This window comes from Pseudorca crassidens, chromosome 1 (genome assembly GCF_039906515.1).
Source record: "Pseudorca crassidens isolate mPseCra1 chromosome 1, mPseCra1.hap1, whole genome shotgun sequence".
Taxonomy (NCBI): domain Eukaryota; kingdom Metazoa; phylum Chordata; class Mammalia; order Artiodactyla; family Delphinidae; genus Pseudorca; species Pseudorca crassidens.
The window spans coordinates 171,949,456-171,974,100 of NC_090296.1; the positions used below are offsets into that span (position 1 = coordinate 171,949,456).

The window sequence follows — 24,645 nt, forward strand, 5'->3', positions numbered from 1 at the left end:
TACTCACAGACCACAGAATTGCAGTGCTCTATAAAATACTCGATACACGTGACCTAACCCAAAATATTTTAGCAATAAGAAAACTGAGGTACAGCGTAGCTCAGCAAATTGTCTGAAAGCACACGGCGAGCTCGACTGAGAACATATCCTTTCGTTTAGCTAGGTTTCAAAAATTTTGTTAAACAGACTGAAAGTTTTTGTCCTTCTATAATTATCCTTGGTTTACAGCTGATTCCTTGCATGGCAGTTCTCCTAGCAGCCTTATTTGAACATAACCGAGCTGTTCGGCATAGTCTTCACTTGACAAAGTGGTCATGTCTTACTAGTAGCCGAGAATGCATTATCAAGCCTTTATTTAGTGCTACAGTCAGGGCAATCCAACTATTAGTCATCCTGACATGTGCTTTGAACACAACACACCCATGAGTCCTGGCAAAAATTGCATCTGCTTCCTGCACCCTCCCACATCACAACTCCGTTCAAATGGCTGATATTTTTACCACAGTTCTAGAAAGAAAATTACTTAACATTTCTAATCTGGGGACGCACTTCAACTTCCCCTCCCCAATTATCAAATTAAAAGCGGCTCGTGTAAACTCTGCCCACGCAGCAAAATGAAGATCTGCTAGGAACAAGAGGCAGTGAGCCCTTCCAGCAACCAGAGAACTTCCTTAAACTAAGAACAAGGTTAAGAAGCTCATTGCCTCAGAAATGTCCATCATCCTATAGCCCCTTCTAGAAAGCACACACTGATTTTACTGTCACTACTGAGGAGCTTAATATGAACTCAACACAAACTTGTTTGCCACTCGCCGCTCAGTAGAACTAAGATCTAATGCTGCTCACAGGAAATGTTTCTAGAGAACCAAAAGCTATTTTGTTTTGGAACAAACTCTGCATTTGAATGCATCCCATTTACCTCAAGAAAAAAAAAAAAATCTGGTGATCATGTAAACAATCTTTTACCTTCTGCCCTATTTTGCTGGGCTGACCAGAGTGGGAGGGGGTAGGTAAGAAGAGTGGACTGAAGGCCAGGGGGATGGCTTCAGGGCTTGCTGTCCCAACTGTGTCCTTTTCACCCTCTTGGGTGAACATCTCAGCCAGGTGTGCGGGCCAGGTCAGAAGCGGCTGCCGGGCTCTGACCGCCTCTGTGGAACAGGGCTGCAGGAGCATGCGGAAGTGAAAGGGAGGTGTTTGTTTCACATTCTGCGGATGCCTCTGCAATTTATTCTCCTGGCTGGAGTGACAGGAAGATAAAACACAGCAAGTGTTTCCTCCTGTGCCCCAAGGCCTGGTGGCCAGTCTCTGGAGGAGAATTCAGTGCCCATCAGGGGAGCAACCCCAGGCTCCTATTTCCACCTTTGCTGCCAGGAAGGGCAGTGAGTGGGGGGGAGACAAGTGGCTCCCTGGGTAGCACAAAGAAGATTTCCCAAGGAAGAGCCGGGTGAGTAATCTGTCAGGAATTTGTTTCAACACTCGGCCACCCCCCCCACCCCCCACCCCCCGCAAAAAAAAAAAACCAGACTCAAGATGCTGATAAGAATTCTTTTATGTTATTCCAATAAAAAATACATTCATACAGAAATATAACAATCTTGCAAAAAACAATTTCAAATAAAATCTTGTAAAACAAAATTTTACAAAAATCTTACAAAGATTTTTTTAGATAACAGGGTGCTTCAAAAAAAAAAAGAAATTTCACTAATAGAAATTTTTTTTTTTAACGTCAAGCAAAAAGTTTCTGCTTGATTGAGGCTCAGTTATCACCTGAACAGAATGTAATTCTTTATGTACTTGCTTATTACGAAAATTACAGGCATTGACATACGTGGCACCCAGCCCCACCCAATCAAACCACTCCATGGTGTTTCATAAGTGAGACAAGCCAGTGCAAGTTTTTTTGTCTTTTGTTTACCTTCTTGCTGAATGGAATTGTTATGGCTAAGCACACAGCAGGGCCAAAAAAGGAGTTTTCCAAAATCCAGTAAATCAAGTGCCTGGATTTGGAATTGCCAAAAGAAAAGTGCATTTCCCCCCTCAGCAATATGAAATGAGTTCTTTAGGTAAGTGTATCCATCAGCCCAGATTAAAAAAAACAAAAAACAAAAAAAAACCCAGTTATGTGAGCTTTCACCATTGCTCATCTCCAGGAAGATCCAAACAAAATACCAGCCCAGCCAGACTCATATGTGTGTATATATATATATATATATATATAAATATATATAAAGGAAAGATCCACACCCATGAGCCAGCAGCTGGATGGAGGATCAGCTGTCCATGCTGCGGTGTGCCAATTCAGGGAAATTACTCGTTGGAAAACTGGAAGAATCTATGTGCTGGAAAAAAATAGCTTCATCTGCATAAAAAGTGCTCTAAAAAGGAATCCCTGTGATTAGCTTACTCTTAGGCTCGATTTTCAATAAAGCTGACATTCAAAATCAAAACCTTAGTGTGTCTGAGACCAACGACCGGGCTAGTATTCCGTTCATGCCAGTTTTGAATGGCGAAGGTACCCTATCCCAGACCTGCCGATTATGATGAGCGAGTTGGCAGTCTGGAAGAGATTTGATGCCAAGAGCCTGTGGCAAATTGTTAAATTAAAGGGAAAGCCTTTATAAAAGTTAGAGTTCTCATGTTTACCTCCTTTGTTGCCATTTTGAAATATGTCTTCACAGGCTGTGGAATTTTCTAGCTAGACATTCTAATTTCTCCTTAAAAAAATATGTATATATTATCTATATATATGTATATATATATATACACACACATACACACATACACATACTGTACACACAAATATACATACACAAGAATTTCGCCCACTTTTAAAAAAAAGTAATATACTTTCTGTGTTACCAACAGATAGCTAGATAGATACGCGAGAAACTTGTGCCTTTTAAGCAAATACATTGTTTTTTATACTTCTGTATCTTTAATACGTGTGAAAATGTTACATATTAAACACAGCCGGTGTATGATCTGTACAACTGTTGTGCAAAGTCTATACGGAAGTCTCACGGTAGCAGAAATGGTCTGATTTTCCAATTATCACATGTTTTCCACTTTAACACTGACAGTCAAGTTGTCTAAACTACTGAGTAAATACTGACTTGTTTGGGGGGTTTTCATCTATTTGACTTTGTGAAGGAGGACCTTAAAGAGATTTTTTTTCTGTATTATATATTGATACAGTACAAAGCCAGGTGAAAAAAGAGCCTTAATAAAGCATGCATCACCCATACCCCTGTACGAGACCCCTACATAAGGGGCCACTTGCGTAAGGCACCATTGTTAAGATCTACAGTGCATTAACAGCTAGAAAACCAGAAATTAGTCCTCAAGGCATAAATAAGAGAAACTTAGCTGCATGAGAAAACAGTTTCTAAGCTTTAGTGGTTTTATCCACCCAACTGAGAAAAATTTTAGGTTCTGAGTCTAATGAGACATTAGACCAGCAATTCCCAGCCCTAGTGTCCTGGACACCCAACTCGTGTCCAACATCTTTCAAGGGCATCACGAAATTCTCCAAAAAGGTAATTCAAATTCGAACCATTTACAAAATAGTCCTATGCTGCACAATGCCTCTCTGGAAGGGGAGTGTTATGAAATTGAAGGGGGGAAGGATTGTGTATTGCCAAGCCCAGATGGCTAGGGGGTCACCGAATTCAACCAATCGTATCTTAGCTGCTCAGTGAACTGGAATCAAAACTGTAGTCCTGATTTAAAAATGGAAAAGCAGATAATTCCCCAGACCATGCATTACTTTTGTCTTAGAAGGAAAAGTTATCAATGTATTATATTTGTAGATACACAGCTTATACAATGGGTAACAAATGAACTCTGTCTCAGAGAGTAGCAGAAGCTACTCACTTCACACAGCTGAACCAGACACCGAAAGTTCTCGCCACACACTAGAGGGAAAGGGGCTCCCCTCACTACACCCACTCGCCACTCCCGGGTCCTGACCGCCCACGCCTGCCCTCCACATTTTCCCTTCTTTTTTTCTTTTCTTTTTTTTCCTCTAAGGCGCAGACTCTACCTACACCACCCCCCACCCCCACCCCACCCCGGGAAATGATTGGTGGTCATCTCATCTCATGGAACACGCCTCACACACAAAACATTCAAACTATGGTTTTTTTCTGTCTCTTGAAGCCTCGCAAGGGAAAGGACTCTGTCTCGTCACACAGTCCGTAGGAGACCCTCCACATACAGCCCACCCACCACTAACATTCTCAGTGCACATGCTCACGGCAAAGGCTTAGGGACCACTCAGAGGATAGGTACCAGTGGCGAGGCCAGGGCCACCCAAACACCACACACCCTGGGTGCTCTGCCGCTTCGGACATGACTTTTTTCGCCCTCGAAAGACCTTCCCAGTAGGTCCTGGAGGCGACCGGGTAGGGTGCAAAATGGCTTTGGCTGGAACACGCACCCTCCTTCCACGGCCGTCTCAGCCTGGAAGCCTTTTTAGCCCGCAGGAGTCGATGCTCTGCCCCTTCAGAGGTGCCTCTTCATGTGCAGGGCCAGGTGGTCGGACCTGGAGAAACACCTGCAGAGAGAATCGGGGTCCCAGACGTTAGGTCTCCAGCCCCGTCAGTTACAGACCTCCTGCTCGTGCACCCCCCAGCTAAATTAGCCCTCTCCATTGGGGGTGGGAGTCATCATGCTGAGTCAGCCCCATCCACATTCGGGGCAGGAGTATACATCAAGGAGGTTGCCAATCAGCTCTTGGGAATGTCACCTGACTTTACTGCCCAGCCTTCAAATTTGAAAACTGTTAAAGGGCCAATCTGCAGAAAGTGTGAACGAAATCATTCTATTCTCGTGCACTCAGTACACGGTGCTTCCTAACCTGGACGAGTGGCATATTAGAGCCTTTTTAAAAAGTCCTGGGCTGAAAAGAGAGATGCCAGTGCAGGCCAGGAAGACGGCTGCCTTGCTGCAGGGTGACTGCATGCCTACTCCGTTCCGGGGATGGCACTGCCGCGCCCCTGCTGTTCATGCACGTACCTGTCACAGTGAGAACATTTAAAAGGCTTGGCACCAGTGTGCTTTCTGAAGTGTCTCGTTAACTCATCGCTTCTTGCAAAACGCCACTCACAACCTTCCCATGAGCATCTGTAAGGCTTTTCTCCTGGGAAGAGAGCACACGACAGGCACGCCATGATTTCACTGAACAGTGAGGGAAGGGCCCTGCTACCCCAACACGGGGCGGGAAAGTCCACTCAGGAGCAGGCCCAGAGGCCACTGACCTCAGGAATTCAGAATAAACCTCAGTTAGCGCTGGGAGCCGGCCCTCCCAAGGTAACAGGCAGGGGCTCTTTCGTGACCTAGCCTTGGGCCTCCAAGTGCTGGGGAAGAGACCCAGGCTTGGCAGGGCCCACATGACCGTAATCAGAGTGAACGTGTAAGAATGACAATGACTCAGACTGGAGAAATACTTCCGAGGTGATGTGTCAGCCCACTGGACCCGTGGCCTTGGCCAGGGCTGGGTTTTATTTCTTTCTCCATGGAAACGGTTTCTCTCAAGCACTTATTTTGTTCCTTACTCACTTCCCTGTGGAATGAGGCTTTGTAGTTTCCTCCGGGAAACTATATTTCTCCAAAACTGAGGTCATGAGTTTCTGGGAAACCCCATTCCAAGGTCTTCAAAACACTTTCTAAATGACAAGCAAAAGACCCAGTCGACTTTATCCCTTGGTCGGATTACAAATATGATTTCACTAAAAGTGCTACCTGAGAATATAAAAAACAATTGCCACAGTCAGTAGCCTGGTTCCAGGGTACCCAGGTCCTGATCCTGGCTCTGCCCTGAGCCGTTTCAGGATCCTGATCTCCTCTCATTATTGGTAACACGAGAGTTTGCATGACTTGATCTCTAAGACCCCGTCCAGCTCCAAAATTTCTGTGATGCTTCCCCAGTTATCCTAGACTGTCATGGTAATTATAAATGGAACTATTCTCTAGACTGTGATATTTCATTAAGAAGTTATTATTTTTGAAAGTTGGCATCAGAAAACAAAGGCAGCATGATACACAGAGAAATTCTCACTAAGTACCTGCTGATGATACTGCTTCGCAGAGTCGATGGGTCTAGCTCAGACCCCACACGGTGTCCGGCACCCACCTGCGCCACACAGCCCGGCCACCCTCTCCCAACCCTCGAGCTTCATTTCCAAAAATCAGAGGCAACTCCGAGTAGCACTGTACACGGACACTGCAGACTGCACAGTGGGCCTTGATAACCCAGGTGGCTGGAGTGGGTGGGGTACTCGGTGTAGACAGAGAATGTGATTTACCTCTTGTCTGTTTAATCTGAAAGCGATAACCATTCATCGGGCACACATGTCCAGTCTTTCAGCGCCTACTCTGTCCTCCCCAGAGACCCAACTCTTTTGAGGAAAGAAAGGAGGTGAGGACGTGTCTGCTCTGACAGCCTCCTGCGGAGCCCCGGCCCCCTCCCAGGGCTGGTGCAATTAATTCAGCGGCGCCCGGGTCGCAGGAGAGACTGACCTGTGTGGGTGCGCTGATGTGCTTTCAAGTGGGAGCTTTTGGTGTAAACTTTTCTGCAGCCGTTAAAGTGGCACCGATGCACCCTCCTGCGGCCGTCTGGGGAGGCGTCTCCGCTGCCCTTGTCGCCGGGCTTCCCCGCAGTCCCACTGCGCGCCTTCCCGGGAGGGTGCAGCTCACCCGGCATGCAACCCCACAGGTGGGACGGCTCCCTGCTCAGTTCTGGGGAGGAAGGGGGCGTGGAGGTGACGGAGGAGCTCAGGTTCCCCGAATTGACTAAAACTTCGCCGATGGGGTCAGAGGTAAACTTGGTGGTGGGCGAGAGCTCCTCGGAGCTGTCGGAGGATTCACTGCTCACGTCCGAGTTCAGGCTGTTGGTCTCCAGGTTGTAGCCAAAGCCGGGGCTGTTGAGCGCATCCTCAGGGGGACTGGAGGACATCTTCAGGTCCGAGTCCTCCTTTTTCTCCCGAGCCAGGATGATTTTGGTCCACAGATCTTCCTGGCTGTCGAATTTGATTTCGGAGGCTGACACATAGCAGGGTTCGCTCTGGAGGTAACGTTCCAACTCCAGGCAGGTCTGTGCGAAAGGAACCACAAGAAGGCACGTGATTGTGACGACTACCGAAAACGAACCGAAAGCGCACTTCCAAAAACATGCAGGAGTCAAGGGCAAATAAACTGTGGCCTTGTCACTACAAGAATCCGTGTCTTCAGCAGAGTGAGAGGAAAGCTGTTTCTAGGAATGGGTACACATTCAGAAGAAAAACCAGAGGTGAAACCTCTCCCCGCTTCCCCAAGTTGGACCAATGGCCACAAATGGCTGATGGTCACTGAGCCAGTTTTTGTTATAGTTACAGTGTTGATGTTTCTAATAAGTTTCTGTAAGCCACACAAAGAATACCAGCCTCAGACCTGCCCCCACCGGACAGGTTTAACCACATTATCTGACAGTCAAGAACCCTGTGCAACAAGGAAACCCAGGCATCCGCCTTCCAGAGGCAAAGACAGAGGGCTTGCTGCTCTCAACACAATGTGCTCTGACATGGCATGTGTCTCCCTCTGGAGAACTGCTGACAGCACAGGCCATACTCAGTGAGCAGACGCAGCCAGCTGATGGTCTAGGGTCAGGTAGGAGCTGCAGAGAATCCACCCGTTTCCTGCGGAGCCCAGACCTAATAGGCTTTCAAAGAATGCCATTCCCAAGTGCAGGGCCATGCGCACACACAACTTAAATGACTTCCACAGTGGTCAGAGGAAAACAACAACAGGAGTGGAGAAACCATTCCAGAATGGCCATCTGCTATTGTAAAGGATGCAGGAGGGGAAATTCCTCCACAGCCCTGCTGGGAGTCCCACAATGGACAAGAACTTTATCTACTGGCCAAGAGTACAACTGTATGAGTCATCACTCTATTTCTTTCACACAATGCCAAAGGAGACTTCCTTTTGAAATTCTGACCAGCGGCCAAAAAAGGACCCGGTTCAAATATACATGCAGTGTGTCATGGCCAGAGTGCCCCCCCAGCCCCACAACCAACCTTTCCAGAAGCTACAACTGCCGAGAGACCAGCATGCCCTCTCCCCACCATCTCAAACTTTCTAGCCACTGGAAAATAAAAACGGTAGGAAACATTTTAGGTTTAAATTATGTCTGCCCTTATCTTCACTAGGATCAACTGTCTGCATGTCCATATAAGGCTGTCTATACTACTGCAATTCCACAGCTTTAGATTTCTACAGCAAACTCTGCTCTTTTTAGCAAATCATTTTCAGGACTAGCAAAGCCCACCCAAAGGGCTCCCGCTTGGTTATTTAGCAGTGTGCCTGCTATCAGAATAGACCCTTCCCCCTCCCCCTCCTCACCTAGCAAGCAGAGGGGGAAAAAACAATCATTGTTTTCTCATTACCCCTAAAATTAGACGCCTGGGTTACAAAGCACACTAGAGTGTTCTGCAGAGAGACAGCAAGATATTCTATGGATGTTCCAAAGAAAAAGGAAAGCACGTTTATTGAGATCTTGTTAAACTTTAATAATCTGGCTAATTTAAAATCTCCATTATGCTGAGGAGCACTGGGGACCAGAAGGAAGCTCTCAGGGAGAGTTTAAAAGCCTCTGAAGGCGACCAAGAGCTCAGCCTGGCTTGTGGCCCAAATCCCAAATGCCCAAGGAAACTACTTAGATCAATTTCAATCACGTCCTAGGAAGCAGCTTCTTTAGGAGGAAAAGCCTGGAGGGGAGAGGGAGGCAGGAAAGGGCTGGGAACAATTAAGCAGGCATGTGAAGGTTGTAACACTTTGCATTTCATCTCCCCTAAAAGCCTTCTAGGCTTTGAAACCCACAATATATATTTGATCTGCTAATTCACTTTGTGACAAAAAGCAAACTGCTTAGCAGCACAGAGAAAACCCCAAACCTTCCTTCTATCTTTAAAGATAATGGGACAAGTGTCAGAATCTCTCCCTTCAGGTAATCCTAACGCATTAGAAGGGGGGAAAATTGTTTCTTAAATGTCCAATGCCAAAAATTGCAGTTCCACTAAAAAATGCCGGAAACAGAGACTCTTCTTCCCAAACTCTGACTTGAAGCAATTCGGACGGGCTCATTGTCATATGACTGATAAGTCACTGGTTGTGCAAACATTGGTTTTTTTTTTTTTCTTTTTTCTGGTCAACAAAAGAAGCAGGTTAAGAAAAACAAGGCAGATCGAGGCATATCTTAAGGATTCCCAAGAAGGTAAAGAAACTGAAAATGGCCTGGTAGAGAAAAGGAGCTGGTGGATGTTTCGCTGGTGAAATCCTTAATTAAAAAAAAAAAAAATCTCCACGTACAAACACCAAAAAGCAAAACAAAACCAAAATCCCTTAAAAAAAAAAACACCCTTGGCAGTCCTTGCAAGTTCATATGACCAGATCCAGCTGTGGAGTCTGGAGCTGGTACAAGCACCAAACTTCTGCCAAGGGCTAGGGCCGGGATCAGGCCGCGGAGCTGGGTCTGCCCTCCGGAGAACGCAGTTCATAAGCCCCTGAAACGGCAAAAACACTCCAAGCGACGAAGCACTGCTGCGCCCCACTCAAATGACAACTCCGCTCCACGCTGTAAAAGGCCCCTTTAAAGTGCCTTCCACACCGGAGGCAGCAGAAGTACGTTTTAAGACTAATTATTTTAATTTTTTAAAAATTTACCCGAACCATTAAAAAAAGAAGAAAAAGAAATGCACCTCCAACCACACACCGTCCTGTCGGTGAGTGCATGCACTCCCTCCTCGGCGCACCCGGGCACCTGGCCCATGAAAATTCCTATTTACCTGTTGCCAATATTCCTCCAGGGAGGGCAGCGCCGAGAAGTAACCAGTCTCGTGCACAATCTGGAGTTCCTGGAAGATGCTGCACATTGGGAGCACATCCATGTCGGGTTGGAAAAGACAGTCACTGCTGTTGTAAAAACAGGGAGGTGTGCGGTCTGGAGTCGGGAGCGCAGCAGCCGTGCCTGCAGCGCCGGGGAAGTTCATGCAAACTCAGTGGGCAGCAATTAGGCGCCGCGGGTTCGGATCCTACCGGAGCCCGGAGACTCGCTCGCGAGCCCACACAATATTTGCAAACACCGGACTGACTGCAAACGTAACCCCTGCAAAACTTCCCTATTCAAAGCTCCGCTGCCAGCCTCCCCTCCTCCCCGCCCAGCCCCCCCATCTCCCCACGTGACTCGCCCGCGCCCGCCCCGCGCACCGCCCAATCACGCCGCGCCCGGCCCGGGGGCTGCGCGACGATGATGTCAGCTTCGGCCAATCGCGGGCAGTGGCTTACAGCGGCCCCGCCTGGCGTGACCGAGCCTCTCCATCACAACCCTCGCCATTGGCTGAATTCGAACTTCGGCCAGCTGTGATTGGAAGGCGGTTTCGCAGGCTATTTTTAGCAGGGTATATAAGGCGCGAGCCGCCTCACGCCGGAGGAGTCGGTGCTGGGAGGTGTGCGGCCGAGCGGCTGAGTGCGCTGCTGCCGGGCAGAGGGAGCCGGGTGTTCCTTCCCGTCCCGTCCCCGGTCCCCGGTCCCCGTACCCCTGTCGTCCCGGTCCCCGTCCCCATCCCCATCACCCGGGCTGGTCCCCGCAAACCCCGGCCCTCGTTACTCAGGCCGGTCACGCGGGTCCAGTCCCCTGCCCCTGGCCCAGCGGTTCAGTGTGCCGCTGCCTGGCTGAGGGGAGCCGGGCCGGGTCCCCTCTGTACCTCCCTCCGACCTCGGGCCGGCCTGCCCTTCTCTGGTCCCATCCGTCCCTCGATCCCACTATGTCCCCCCTTCCGTCCCCCTGTATTCCCCGTTTTCCGTCCCCTTCTGTTCCCCCTCTGTCCCTCTCTGTTTCCCCTCCTCCCCACTCTGTTCTCCCCTCCGTACACGCTCCGTTCCCATCTGTTCCCCCTGTCCCACTCCATCCCCATCTGTCCCCCTCAATTCTCAGGTGGCACCTGTGACCCAGTGGTGGTGGACGGATGGTGGACTGGGCAGCCCCACGGGTGTGGTGAGGAACAGGGAGGGGCCGGAGGTACTCCAGAGTCACTGGGGTATGTTGTATGTGAATCTGAGGTCCCTCCTTCAGCCTCCCTCGCAAGGACAGGGCACACACCTGGGGGACACGCCTCTGCCCCGCCCCACCCCCATGCCTGCCTAACCTGCAGGAAAAGGACCAAAATGGCCTGGAAGACCCAAGTTGGATCTGCTTGCTCTTGAGGGGGTTATTTACACTCTTGATTGTATGGGAACACAGTTTTCTTTTAAAAAAGAGGGCACTTTGGGAGGGGGCGTTTAAAAAAAGAGGGGGCCTATAACCATTCTCAGTAGGGTCCTCCATCCACACCAGCTGTGTACATTTTAGAAATGCAGATTCCAGGGTCTGACCCCAAACCTACAGAATCATAAGCTAGAGGGTGGAGGCTGTCCCAGCCATTGAGTTTTGACAAGCTCCCCAGGTTAATCTCTTGCCAGTAAAGTTTGGGAACTGGGCATCTAGAAAATGTCCTTTTACTTGTCACCTACCATACATCAGCCTTCATTCCAAGAAGATGCAGAGACCCTCACCAAGATTAACAACTAGACTTTCCCCTAGTTGAATGTGAAAACAGTTTAAATGAGGTTGAAGCTGACATTCAATGTGGGGTTTTTTTCATATAAATTATCTCCTGAAATATACCATAATGTTCATTTTCAAGCAAAATGCCAAGACTACAAAGAATGTGCTTTTAAATTTAGAAATGGAAAACTGAATTATAGCTACTACCTCCATTATTATTTCAAAATAGAGTTTAATGAAACATCCTTTTAAATAAAGTTTTTAAAAACTGAAGTATGTAAAATGAAGTTTTGACAGGATTTTGTATGTTAGATTTTAGCAGACTTGAGTATACCAGGGCTATGACCCTATAACATTCTAGGCAGGGACCTTTGTCAATCAAAAGTTAGGGGAAGTTATTATCTTATTGTATCTGTTGTATTAAAGAGGCTGTGAAGATGATTCATAATGAATTGATTAAAATGATCATTAACCTGTGTTCAGTCTTATTTTACCCCAGAAACAGAGAGCGTGACTGGCCCTCCATAGGGAAGACATTGGCCTTGAGTCTAATTTCTGGGAATGGGAATGGCTTGCCTTGAACCATCTTCAGGTTGAGCCCACCCCCTGGTGACCAGCAGCTGGTTGTATTTGGGATATGGTTTGAGAGTGTGCTTATATCAGGGACAGGGTTTTCTCAGTAATTGGCAGCAGTGATTAAAGGAAGCAAGAATCCAGTGACTATGCGAGGGAGGGTCAGCATCCTGGACCGATCAGAGGAGAGTTAGGTGAAGGGAAGAATATATTGCCCAAGGGAAGGCACATGATGGCTCTCTGTGCAGTGTATGTGGGCGTCATGGTTACAATATTCTTATTTACCTTTTGGACGATTATTCTTTTGCTTTCCTGTTAGTAATATTTTATTTTTTATTGAATTATAGCTGATTTATAATATTGTATAAGTTTCAGGTGTACTACATAGTGATTCATAATTATTAAAGATTATACTCCTTTTCTAGTTATTATCAAATATTGACTATATTCCCTGTGTTGTACACTATATCCTTGTAGCTTATTTTTTATACATAATAGTTTGTACTACCCCTATCTTGCCCCTCTCTGTATCCCTCTCCCCACTGGTAACCTCTAGTTTGTTCTCTTTATCTGTGAGTCTGTTTCTGTTTTGTTATATTTATTTGTTTTATTTCTTTAGATTCCATATATAAGTGATAACATATAGTATTTGTTTTTCTCTGACTTATTTCACTAAGCATAATACACTCCAGGTCCATCCATGTTGTTGGCAAATTTTCATTGTTTTTTATGGCTCAGTAGTATTCCATTGTGTGTGTGTCTGTGTGTGTGTGTGTGTGTGTGTGTGTGTGTGTATATACCACATCTTCTTTATCCATTCATCTGTTGATGGACACTTAGGTTGTCTCCATACCTTGGCTATTGTACCTAACACTGCTATGAATGTTGGGGTACATGTATCTTTTCAAATTAGTGTTTTCATTTTCTTTAGATATATACCCAGGAGTGGTATTTCTGGATCATATGGTAGTTCTATTTTTTGTTTCTTGACAAAATTCCATTTTGTTTTCCATAGTGGCCTCACCAATTTACATTCCCACTGACAGTGTAAGAGGGTTCCCTTTTCTCCACATCCTCACCAACATTTACTGTTTGTGGATTTTTAAAAATTGAAGTATAGTTAATTTACAATGTGTTAGTTTCAGGTGTACAACACAGTGATTCAATTATATATGTGTGTGTGTGTGTGTGTGTGTGTGTGTGTATTCTTTTTCAGGTTCTTTTTCCTTATGGGTTATTACAAAGTATTGCATATAGTTCCGTATGCTATACAGTAGGTCCTTGTTGGTTATCTGTTTTATATATAGTAGTGCTTGTGGACTTTTTAGTGATACCTATTCTGACCAGTGTGAGGTGATCTCTGATTGAGGTTTTGATTTTCATTTCCTGATGATTAGTGATCATCAGGTAATCTCTTCGTGGTAATTCTTTATTGTTTTAATGCATTTCTTTATCTACTTTCCTATAGAATGTAAATTTGTCCTTGTCTTGTACGTGCACTTCCCTGTTCTTAGAAGATTGTATAGTTTATTTTTAAAATAGTGAACCTGATTGGACACAATACAGATACACTCAAAATGGTTATTTTTCAAAAAAAATAATAAAAAGTTATAGAAACAGTACATCGGCTGAATTTCAAAGAGAATAAGCACTATGACTTCCCTCTGCACCCATTAGCCATTCAGCACATATTATTCACGCCCTGTGACTGGTCAGGTGTTTGGGATTCACACCATTCACAAAGCAGGCAATACTCCCTGTGACAGAGGAGGTAGGCAATACATAGGGAGGTCGATGTCTTAAAACAACCGTGTTACCACTCCTGGTGCATGTTACTATTTGGTGGGGAGATAATGTCAGCTTCTTACATGAAAAAGAGTATGCATGGGATCTAAGCAATACTAGTCACATCCGATTTTTAAAAAAATCAACAAAGAAGCATCATAGAAGGCAAAAGTCATTCAGAGGGTGGAAGTGTGACACTGTATGAAAGATGGACTGTAGACTCTAGTTACCCACGCTAGGTGTGTAGCCTTGGTCATGTCTTTTAAATGGAGATAAAATGTCTAACTCTTAGAATCAGTTTGGTAGAATTGAAAAAGATAATGCATTAAAATCCCTGGTTTGTGGCAAAGAATAGCCATTCAATAAATTGAAGGCAATCAACATTCAGCCGTTCATCCAGTCATGAATTCAGCATTCATCCATCCCTAAGTCTGCTGTACACAGCTTCTCCTCGGAGAGCCTTGACACCCTCTGAGATTCTGTTCACATGGGCCCCCCCCACACTCTGCTCTTAAGTAGACTAAAGAAAATGAGGATTTTGTAGATGCTCTGACTTTTTCTTGTTATTAGGGGGAAAGGAGCAACATGGAGAACATGGATGTACAACATTTTTTTAAAGAACATAAAAAATAGGCAAAATATTTGAACAGATACTTCACAGGAAATATATATAAATAGTTAGTAAATACATGAAAATGCGTTCAACATTATTCATCATCAGGGAAATGTGAAATACAACTCACTGAAACAGCTAGTTAAGAAGCCCTGAAACACCAAGAGTTGGTGGAGATGTATGGGAGCAGCCAGAACATTGCTACAATTTGGTGAGGATGTAAAACGCTAGAATAACTTGTGAAAAAAGATCTGACTGTTTTTAATAAAACTAAACATACACTTTTATGACTCAGATCTTCCAGGCCTTTAACCAAAAGACTGAAAGAATGTGTTCACAAAGAGATTTGTACAAGATCATTCATTGCGTTTATCCATAATAGTCAAAAACTGGACACCACCCAGGTGTCCATCACCAGGAGATGTGGTATTCTTGTCCGTTGTGGTACTGCTTATCAACAAATAGAACAAACTACTGCATGTGTGGCAACACAAACACATCTCGGGAATGTTAGAATGAGTGAAAGAAGCCTTGCACACATGAATACCTACTGCAAGATTCAGACTACAGTATTCAAGTTCTAGAACAGGTAAAACTGATGTTTGGTTGCATCTGGTGGGCAGGGCTGGAGATTGACTGGGAAGGGGCATGAGGAAGCTCTCTTGGTGATGGTCATCGGTGATGGTGACAGGTGATGGGTGATGGGTTTGTTCTATGTCTGGATAGAGGTGTGGGTTACACGGGTGATTGCATGTGTCCGTACTGATCCATATTTAACTTTCGGTAAATTTCACATGCACACACACACATGCACACAAAGAACCATAAACAAATACTGAACTCCAGTTAATGATGGGGAAGCTGCAGAGGGGAAGTGTACTAAGGTGTGCAGTGTTCTTAGAACAGAGAGAGAGAGAGAGAAAATGAGAGACAAAGAAAGAGAGAGACAGGCAGAAAGGATGTTGATTTAAAGCATCTAATGAATCAGAATATAAAATTAATATTTGTTTATCATATATTAGTTTCGTATGGATGCTGTAACAAATTGCAAACTTGGTAGCTTAAAACAACTGAAATTTATTCTCTCACTGTCTGGAGGCCATGAGTCTCAACGAAGGTGCTGGCAGGGCCACGGTCCCTCTGGAGGCTCTGGGGGAGAATCATTCTGCTCTTCCAGCTTCCGGTGGCTTCCAGCTTCCTTGGTTTGTGGCTGCATCCCTCTAATCTCTCCTCCCTGGTCACATGGCCTCCTCCTCTTCTGTCTCAAATCTCCATCTCTCTTCTCTCCTAAAAATACATGTCATTGGATTCAGGGCCCACCTGGATAATCCAGGATGAGCTCATCTCAAGATCCTTAATTTAATTACATCTGCAAGGACCCATTTTCCAAATAAGATCACATTCATAGGTTCCAGGGTTTTAACGTGGTTCTTTGGGGAGGTCGTTTTTTGCAGTCCATAAAAACAATATAAATTAACTTGTATTAAATAGTACTTAGTAGTAGAATAAGGGGACATGACAGACTCCACCTAGTTTCCTAGATTGTCAACAATAAACATTTTTGGATAGTAAAGGATATGTTACTTAAAATTTAAAATATTTTTTTAGATAATATGGTCACTTTTAGGGCTTAATCCTTTTGTTCTTGAAAAAACTAGCATCCATCAAGCCTTAGGGGCACAAGTCTCAGTGTTCCCATAAACACTTGATAGATTGTTGATACAAACCAACAGGGGGGGACACCTATGTTGAGCACGGTTTATCCAGGATACAGAGCTGGCGCTGTGTTCTGGCCAGTGGATGAGGGATTAGGAGTAAGGCCTCTTCCTTTCAGCATACCAATATAAGGTCATCAGCCTGGAGAAGGCAGAGTAGACCTTTCGCAGAGGCGCGCGGTAGAGCGGGAATGCGGAAGGGAGATGTTGACTTCAGCAGAGGAACGGGGAGTGTCATGGTGGTGGTCTCGACAGGCGGTGACAGGCAGGTAGAAGGACCAGAAGCAACACTGGCATGCTGTCCAGTGTTATGAGGAGGTGAGCACCTGGGAGGGTGAGAACAGAGGACACGGGGGGAATTTTTCTTGGAAAGCAATTCTGGCAGGAGTGTGGACCAGCAGAAAGAATATGGCAAGACGGGCAGGCAAGTGGTAAGAGGGAGCTGGGCAGTGATGATAAACATTAAGCAACTCTCACAAGACAGGCTGAATAGAAACAAAGTTGGATACCACATCCTTTCCTGATTACTATGCTCAGTGCTTACTGGGGATTATCCACCTGAATCCTCATCACCACCCCACCGCTGAGAAGTTAAGTAAAGAGGAAACTGAGGCACAAGAGGTAATATAACTTGCTCAAAATCACCCAGGAGGAATAAGGAGAGGTGACACTTCATATATGTTTGGCAGCACAAGCCTCCAGGACAAAGGCTATCGTTACCCCATTTTATAGATCTGGAAACTGAAGTGAGCACAGGAGAAGTCACTTGGCTAGGGTCATCTGGCTGTGAGTTGTGGCCCAGGTTGAAAGGTAGGGAGGGGTGGGCTGACGGGATGCTCCAGAGCTCACAGCCCAAGCCCTGTAGCCTCAGAGTGACAGGGCTGGGAATTGGAGCAGGGCAGTCTGAGCACCAGGCCCACGGGCAGGACCACAGTGCTGTGTGATAGTAGCAATGGAGATACAGAGAAAAGATGGCAGATTTGTTTCTGAGGGCAATCATCAGGATTTGGTAACAGGGAGATAAAGCAAATTGTAATCCCATCGTGGGTCTGAAGCGATGAGCTGTGGGGCCTGCAGACCGGCCTTGATTGCTTTATCCTGCCCTCGGTCCTGGCTGCTGAAACTGCTGGGCTGTCACATCGTTGCCACTGCTTCCTCAAACCCTCTCTGATTTGGTCAGCCAGGTGGCCAGCCTTTGAATACTGAGAGCCTTCCGTAACTGTCCTTTGAGACTCAGCCCAAATGCACCTCTAGAGCCTTCCCCATCACCCCATCTAAGTACCAGGCCCCTCGCCATGTCCTCTGTCACCTCTGTGCTGTAACTGTGGATTGCTATGCTTCTCTCCTCCCCGAGATCTGTGAGCTCCCTAATAAGAGGCACTGATTCCCATTCCCATGGCTCATCACCACAACAGGGCATTCAAAGATGGATAGAGTTTGTGGCTCCAGTCAGACATTTAACTCAATTAACTTCCTGCAAAATGGTGCTTGGAAAAAAAAAAAAAAAAAAAATGGTGCTTGGGGGGCAGACTTTCCGAGTGTTTGCCTGTCTGGAGGTTGTGGTCGTCTTGTGTTACTTGTGAATCCCTATCTTCCTTATTAGACTGTCCACTTCAAGGAAGTGGTACCAGAGTCTTCAGCCACCCTTCCTCCTTCTGCGAATGTCAGCAGGCACCCATCTGAAGAGAATTTTCTAAAGGCAGTAATGTCGCTGACTACTAGGTAAGGCAGCCTCTAATAATTAACATTCAGAGCTAGAGTTTATAAGAAGGCTAAGAGAAAAGGGAAGATTGCCAAAGAATAGTGATTGATGCATTTGGTATAAATCTGAAGACTGCCATTGGGCATTAAATTGTGAAAGAAAAAAAAGAGAGAGAGAATATGAAAAAATTACAGTTGAGTAAAATACTTGAAGATTGGCAATTGTAAGTAAGATTAAAGTCTGCCCTTGTAAATTAAATAGGCAATGATTATATTTGCTGGTGAATGCCTTTAATCTTATTTTGATCAACTATGTCCTAAATAAAGATGAACCACCAATAATGCCTTCTAAAAACATAGAAATCACTAGAAACTTCCCAAGGAAATTAAATTTCAAAGGAGGGATATAGTATAAATGATCTTCAGGTTTTGAGCACCTGCCCTGTTTTATATAGACGACCCAATTCATACATCCAGGAGGTCTGTATCACCTTTGAGCAGTAAAATACTCAGGGCTTTAGATATTGGTTTCTGTCTTTGTCTTTAGTGTTTAGCACAATGCCTAGGATCTAGCAGCTACTCAGTAAACACTTTTTAAAAGATGAGTCCCTGAGTGACTGCATGCATGAACAAGGGACTTACTACAGGTTAATGATGTCGGTATTTTCTAATTTTAGGAAATAAACATAAAATTGGCTTTTTAATCCAATTCACTTATGATTTTACTTAACACTTCTGCAGCCAGTAGAACATCTCCGTTTGTTGAGCTGATCAAGAGCCTAGAACACTCCAAGGCGAACGTTCTCCAAGATTTATTTCTTGTGACACTAAAGCTGCCGAGAGTGGAGCAAACGCAGGCTTCACTTCCAGTGAAAAGTCTTTGCTTGGGTCATTTGCATGATTGGGCTGTTTGCACAAGTGCATCATTTACACGATTGGGTCCTTGGAGGGGCTTCTTTTCCATTTCCATAAGTGGTCCTTTCCTTCTCTCGGAGTCCTGCGTCTCACAGGAGCCTTGGCAGCATGGGGTCTGCACGGCCTTCCCCAGTCTAGAGGCCGCCTTGGACTCTGAGGTTTCACCTGTTGGGAGGCGTCACCCAGGAGTCCTGGGCACGTGTGAAGGGGTCTGGGAAGGGGTGTCTGAGGGCACGGGTGAAGGGGTCTGGGAAGGGGTGTCTGAGGTGAGAGATCTAGGTGTTAGGTCTCCAGTTGGAATTTTAACAGCAGAGGCTTGATGAATTCTGCCATTTCTTATTTGTTATTAAAGAAACCAGCAGCCAATCTGGGTGACCCGGAGTTGATGACCTCTAGTAACCTCTCCCCTCCTGTCATCAGCGCACCTCACTTGGTGCCACGGAGGAGGGTCTGCTCTTGGGACCTCATCTCTAACAGTAACCAGCTACTTGGCTGCGGACACGGTTCTCAACTCCTTTGGATTTCCGTTAAAAACATGCTTCCTTTACAGGATTGGTTGGGGATTAAATGAACTCATGGATGCTGCTAATTATAAGTACGATTTTGTCTAAGACACAGGGACAAATTCAGCTTGACTCCAGGGAAGATTCCACCAATAGAAAATGGGGACACATCAATGAGTAACCAGCGAGGCCTGCTTCCTCCTGGGGTGGCCCAGCGACGGGCGGGCAGAGAAGGGCGAGATCTTGGTGGGTGAACATTTTTCCCCCTCTGCTCAGTAATGGAGACATCAGGTCACACTCTGCCCTTTCCACAGCCTCAAACCGCAGGACCGTTCCAGAGTCCCCACCACTGGGGCGCCTTCTTGGTCCTTGGTGGCCAGTGTGTAGCAGGCGGGGCTGGGGGCACCTCCACACAGCCCATCGTTGTGACTCTGGTCCCAACACACTCAGTCTTCCTTGATTTCTTTGTTTGCTTGGCTTTTATTTTCCCCAGAAAAAGTCTTGGTTGGGAGTGGACACACCCAGACACTCAGATATTTACAGATGCTGACATTTGCAGACACACACACAGACACACATATTCACACACACAAAAACACAGACACACACAGACACCCACAGGCACACATATTCAAAGGCACACTCACAGAGATACACAAATACAGACACAGGTAGACACACACACACACACAGACACACACACACACACACATACACACACACATGACGGTCACCTGGTTATATTGTGGACAATTCATTCATGGGATGTTAGAGCTTCCAGCTGGCATAAGGCAAATTACCGCCTGAATGAGTATCTTTAGACTACTTTCAGAATATAGTATTGTTGTGATAAACAGATTCATAAAAACATGCCAGGTTTCAAGAGTATTTTAATAATTAATTTTAGGGACTGAAGAAAATATGTGTCTAGAATTACCTATCCTCAGACACCTTGCTATTGAAAGAAAATGCTCTGGGTAATGAGCTATTTATAGCACTACTTTAAAAGATTACCTTGTTGAAAGGCAGCATCTCTTTGGGAGTTAAATCCTGGAGCTGTCTGGCAGAAAAAGTGGTACTTGGAAATCACATGTTGTCATGGTAGCGTGAAAACCTTAACGGTGTGACTGTCTCTTTGTGCAGTGAGCATACAACCACAAAGCCCTGAACTTCTGTGGTGAGATTCGTGTTGCTCTCCTGAGCCCAGAAGCCCTTACAGATGACAGAGCAGAGACGTGTTTTCTTAATGCTTTAAGGTAAACTATTACATGACAGAGCACAAGAAAACATGATACTCTAAAAAGCAAATTGACGGTATCTGTCATTTTAGAGAATTGAAATTATCAAGAACTCTTCATGTCTCCAGGAAAATGGAGAGGGGTGTCAGAAACTGTGGTTTTCCTGAATATGTCTCAGCTCATGTACATCACAGACCATTTTTTAGAAAAGTCAATTTTTCACACATTTGCAAGAATAATTTGCTTCAGATCTGCAATGATGGCTTGAAACTACAAGTGTTTTTGAAACTGCCAATCCAGGATAATGTCTGGGCTATCTCTTTTTTTTAATACTTAAATTAGATCTATGCAGAGTGTGGAAACAGCAGATATCTGGCAATACAGACCAGTAAAGAAAAATAAAAAAGGGATCTTCTTTGAGCAGACAAAGTGAAATGGAAGTCTTGGGCTGTTATCAATATAGTTGCATGCAGCGAATGCTCGAATCATTTTGGAGATAATGAGACATTAAGTTTCTTGGTTCACTATTTTAAAATATAAAACCAACAATTACAGATGGAAACTATTCATTCTGAGATTTAAGGAGGGAAAAGCAGGAAAAAAAATTAAAGAGAGCCTACGTCTTTTGAATGCCTGAGCATCTGTAGAGAATTGAACCAGGGCCGTCCTGATTCTCCAGCAAGGGGAGATGGCAAGTTTTTGAGAGAAAGGGATGGACAGAGACCATGTGCTGTGGTTCTGGTTCTGGTTGTGACCCAGGCAGGGCCTTCAGCTGGTCCTCTGTTGCCTGAGCAGGAAGAGACCCACAGTGGGATCAATGGTCCCCAGACCGTGCCATCCACAGTCTCTCCACAGCATCCCAAATACATTATGCATCAGATGGAGGTTTGCCTTACTAGGAAAGCCAGCGATTGACAAGAAATATCACACATCTAACTCCATCATCAGTGAAGCTTTTCTATTTGAATCATTTAAGGGCTGGGCAAGGGACTTTGTGAACATCAAACGATCAAATTTTAAAAAATCCTTTATTATTTATTTTAAGCACATTTCAGTAGAAGAGGCACTGTTCTCAAATACCCCCATGAACTGTCATATATTCTCAGTATTTCATAGGCTCAGTATTTCAGCTGTTTATATTCAGCTGTCTCAGTATTTCAGCTGTTTATGTGAAAAATTTGTTTAAATGTCTTAAGCATTTGAAATACTTATTTTTTATATTATTAATTTGTACTGTGTAGATGCAAAGGTTTAGTGGACAAAGGTAAACTTCAGCTCAGCCCAGGTCATAATGAGCAAAAATTCCAAAGTTAGTAAAATCTAAAAACATAGTACCTTTTAATGTCTTAAAAGGTCCCCCTAACCAAATGTAAGCTTCCTGTTAGTAGCAGTCATACTACTATTCAGTGTTGTGAAAGGTTTTACAACAGTATGCCAAATACTAGAATCCATGTCCTTAAAAATATTAAACATTCATTTCCTTTTATTAAAAAGTACTCGTTTGATTCTGTATAATACTTATGAAACTTACTTCACATTACTTTAATGATGATATATCAATTGAGGAAGACTCCCCTAATTTCTTAGAAAACATTCATTAAAATCTCAAAGCATTCATCTCTGTTACATTTTTCTCCAAAGAAAAGGTATTATTTAGAAAACAAACGCTGTTACCTTGCGATAGTTTATTTTCTTTTCAAATGAGCCAACACAATGGAATAAAATATATGATCTGTCGTGGCTGAGTCACTTCCTGTTTCAATAACAAGAATGTCATCAGCTAAACTGTAACCAGCAGAGTTTGTCACTGTGTGTGTTGCTTTATTTGTACACGTTGCCAGAAACAAGTTCTTAGGGAAAATACACTCATCATTCTAATACCAAGAAAGAAACTTTTGGTGAGCAGTTTTGGCAGCAGCTGTGGCCTTGTTTATTATTGATGCTATAACCTAAGCTTCCCTAATGGAAGGGACAGTGCTTGCCCAGCAGCATAAGTGGGGCTGCATTTTTGCCCAGGGAAGTCATAATTCACTCCTGTCACCAAAGCTCGAACACAAATGCACATTTGTTTCCCAAAGATTGAGAGGTGTGCTCCAGCCGTGTGGCAGAGAGAATGTCACAGCTGGACATCAGAAGACCTGAACTTTCACCTGGCTTGGCTACCAAGTGACCATTTGATCTTGGACTTGCATTTGCCCATCTACAAAATAATGGCATTGAATTGCACGGTCTCTAAGCCTTCTTCCAGTGAAAAACGCTATGGTTCTTTTCCTGGAATCGTGAAATTGAGCTGGTATTCTTTGCGCGATCGGTGTCTGATGCTTCCTCAGTTTAGATCCTGGCCCCCCAGAGACCTCACAGAGCTCACTGGAATGATTCATCTGGGTGAGTCATCGCCACGCTGCCTTCAGGGCAGGACGGCTCCTGCCTCAGTGCTACCACTTGTGAAAATTGCTGTAACTCAGCAGCTGAAGGATTCCAGACACAGTCCCCAGTCAGATCAGCTGGACGACATTGTCCAGAGCTCTGAGGGCAAAGGTGGGGTCAGGAGGAGAACTGAGGCCTCTAGTCCACTCACTTCTGAAATACTATCCCGGGCTGTCTTGGAGGGAGACCTGATTCTCAGTGCAGAGACACCCTTCAAGGACCTTCCAGGCTTACCTGGAGGAAGCCACCTGGCTGACTCACTGGGTGTCCGTTCCCCTCAGAGTGAGAATGAAACAGCATCTTATCAGAGGGAGGAGGACTTTCTGGCAAAAGGGAACCTCAGACAAACACCGAGTGGAGGTTGTGCCCGAATTACAAATCCTGTTGCCTACACAGGAACATCTGGACTCTCACCATTTCTCTTCCGAAATCCCCATAGAGAATTCCCTTCTGACCTTGTTGCTCTCTCGAGTGTAGGCTAAAAATGCATCCAGAGTTTCACTCTAAAGACACCATTAAGTTGTAATAATTAACATCTTATTTGCATTCAGTATAGTTCTACACCGGTGTCTAATGTGGTGGTAGGTATTCTGTAATTGCCAAGTAAATATTTGTTCTCGGTTGTAAAGAATGAGTAAAATGGGCAAACCCCTGCTTTCCTGTCACTGATAGCTCAAGGTGGTCTTCTATGTGAGTGATGCACACATGTGGCTGAGTCAGACTTGGTTGTAACTGCCTCCTGCTTGGACCCCACATATCTGGGATCAGTGCTGACACTTCTATTCCTTCTGTGCTTCATTTGGGACTCAGTCACGTGAACACTGCTTAAGATGCTGCTGAAAGTGTGTTAACGCTTTTTCCTGCTAAAGCCTGATGTTCCTGGGGGAGGGGATGTAGCTCTTGAAAAATGTATCATCCTCAGGAGTGTTCATGGCCACAGACATGGGTTCCGGTCCTGATCAGGCACAGGCTGGGGAGGCTGAAGTGGGCTAATGTCAGGGTTTCGATCCATTCAGGAATGACTTGGTCCATCCCTCACATTTAGAAGTAATTTGGATCTCTGGGTCCCATGCAGAACCTAAGAAATACAAGTCTGCTCCTCAATTGCTTCTGCTTATCAAGAGCTCGTGGGCTGGGTAGCAACTGGGGCTATAATTTCCTGCTTCCACTCAAATTAAAGCAACAGTTGGGTCATCCATGGTCTCTGGCCTGTCCACTCTGGGCAGCATCATGGGGACATGGATCCTCCTACAGGGGAGGGACAGAGGTCTACCTGGTACTCTCACTTCCCACTTGCTGGTCTCAAAATCTCTCTAGGCTTTCCCTTAGCTGGGGATCTAAGCTGCAATCTTTCCAATTCCTGAGCCCCTGCAGTTGTACTTAGGTGCTTCTCACCAGTCTACTTCCCAGCCTAGAACATGGTGAAGGGCTGTAAATCCTCATGATTTATTTCCACCATGAACTCTCTCCCCTGTGGCCCTTGCTTTTCTCAGGCTTCCCTTCCAGGGAGCGTCCTGCCTCCTCCTGACAGCTTCTTCCCCCATCCCTGGTCCAACGGCTCTTCTCTTCCACGTGTCTTCCATGCCCTGTGTCCCTG

The 24,645-nt window shown here is 45.2% G+C and overlaps 1 protein-coding gene across 2 annotated transcripts; it reads right to left on the minus strand.

Annotated features, from left to right (window-relative positions):
* Positions 1 to 1,531: 1,531 nt before the first annotated feature.
* KLF6 (KLF transcription factor 6) lies at positions 1,532 to 10,166 on the minus strand. 2 transcript variants are annotated; one of them, XM_067700039.1, is made up of 4 exons: positions 9,822 to 10,166; positions 6,520 to 7,093; positions 5,017 to 5,140; positions 1,532 to 4,555 (listed from the first exon to the last, which is right to left on the minus strand). In XM_067700039.1, the coding sequence occupies exons 1-4, from the start codon at positions 10,023 to 10,025 to the stop codon at positions 4,504 to 4,506; spliced, it is 954 nt and encodes a 317-aa protein (XP_067556140.1). In that variant the 5' UTR covers positions 10,026 to 10,166; the 3' UTR covers positions 1,532 to 4,503. The 2 variants fall into 2 exon arrangements, with proteins under 2 accessions (XP_067556140.1, XP_067556149.1); XM_067700048.1 differs by lacking the exon at positions 9,822 to 10,166 and adding an exon at positions 8,055 to 9,787.
* Between the last annotated feature and the right edge of the window lie 14,479 nt (positions 10,167 to 24,645).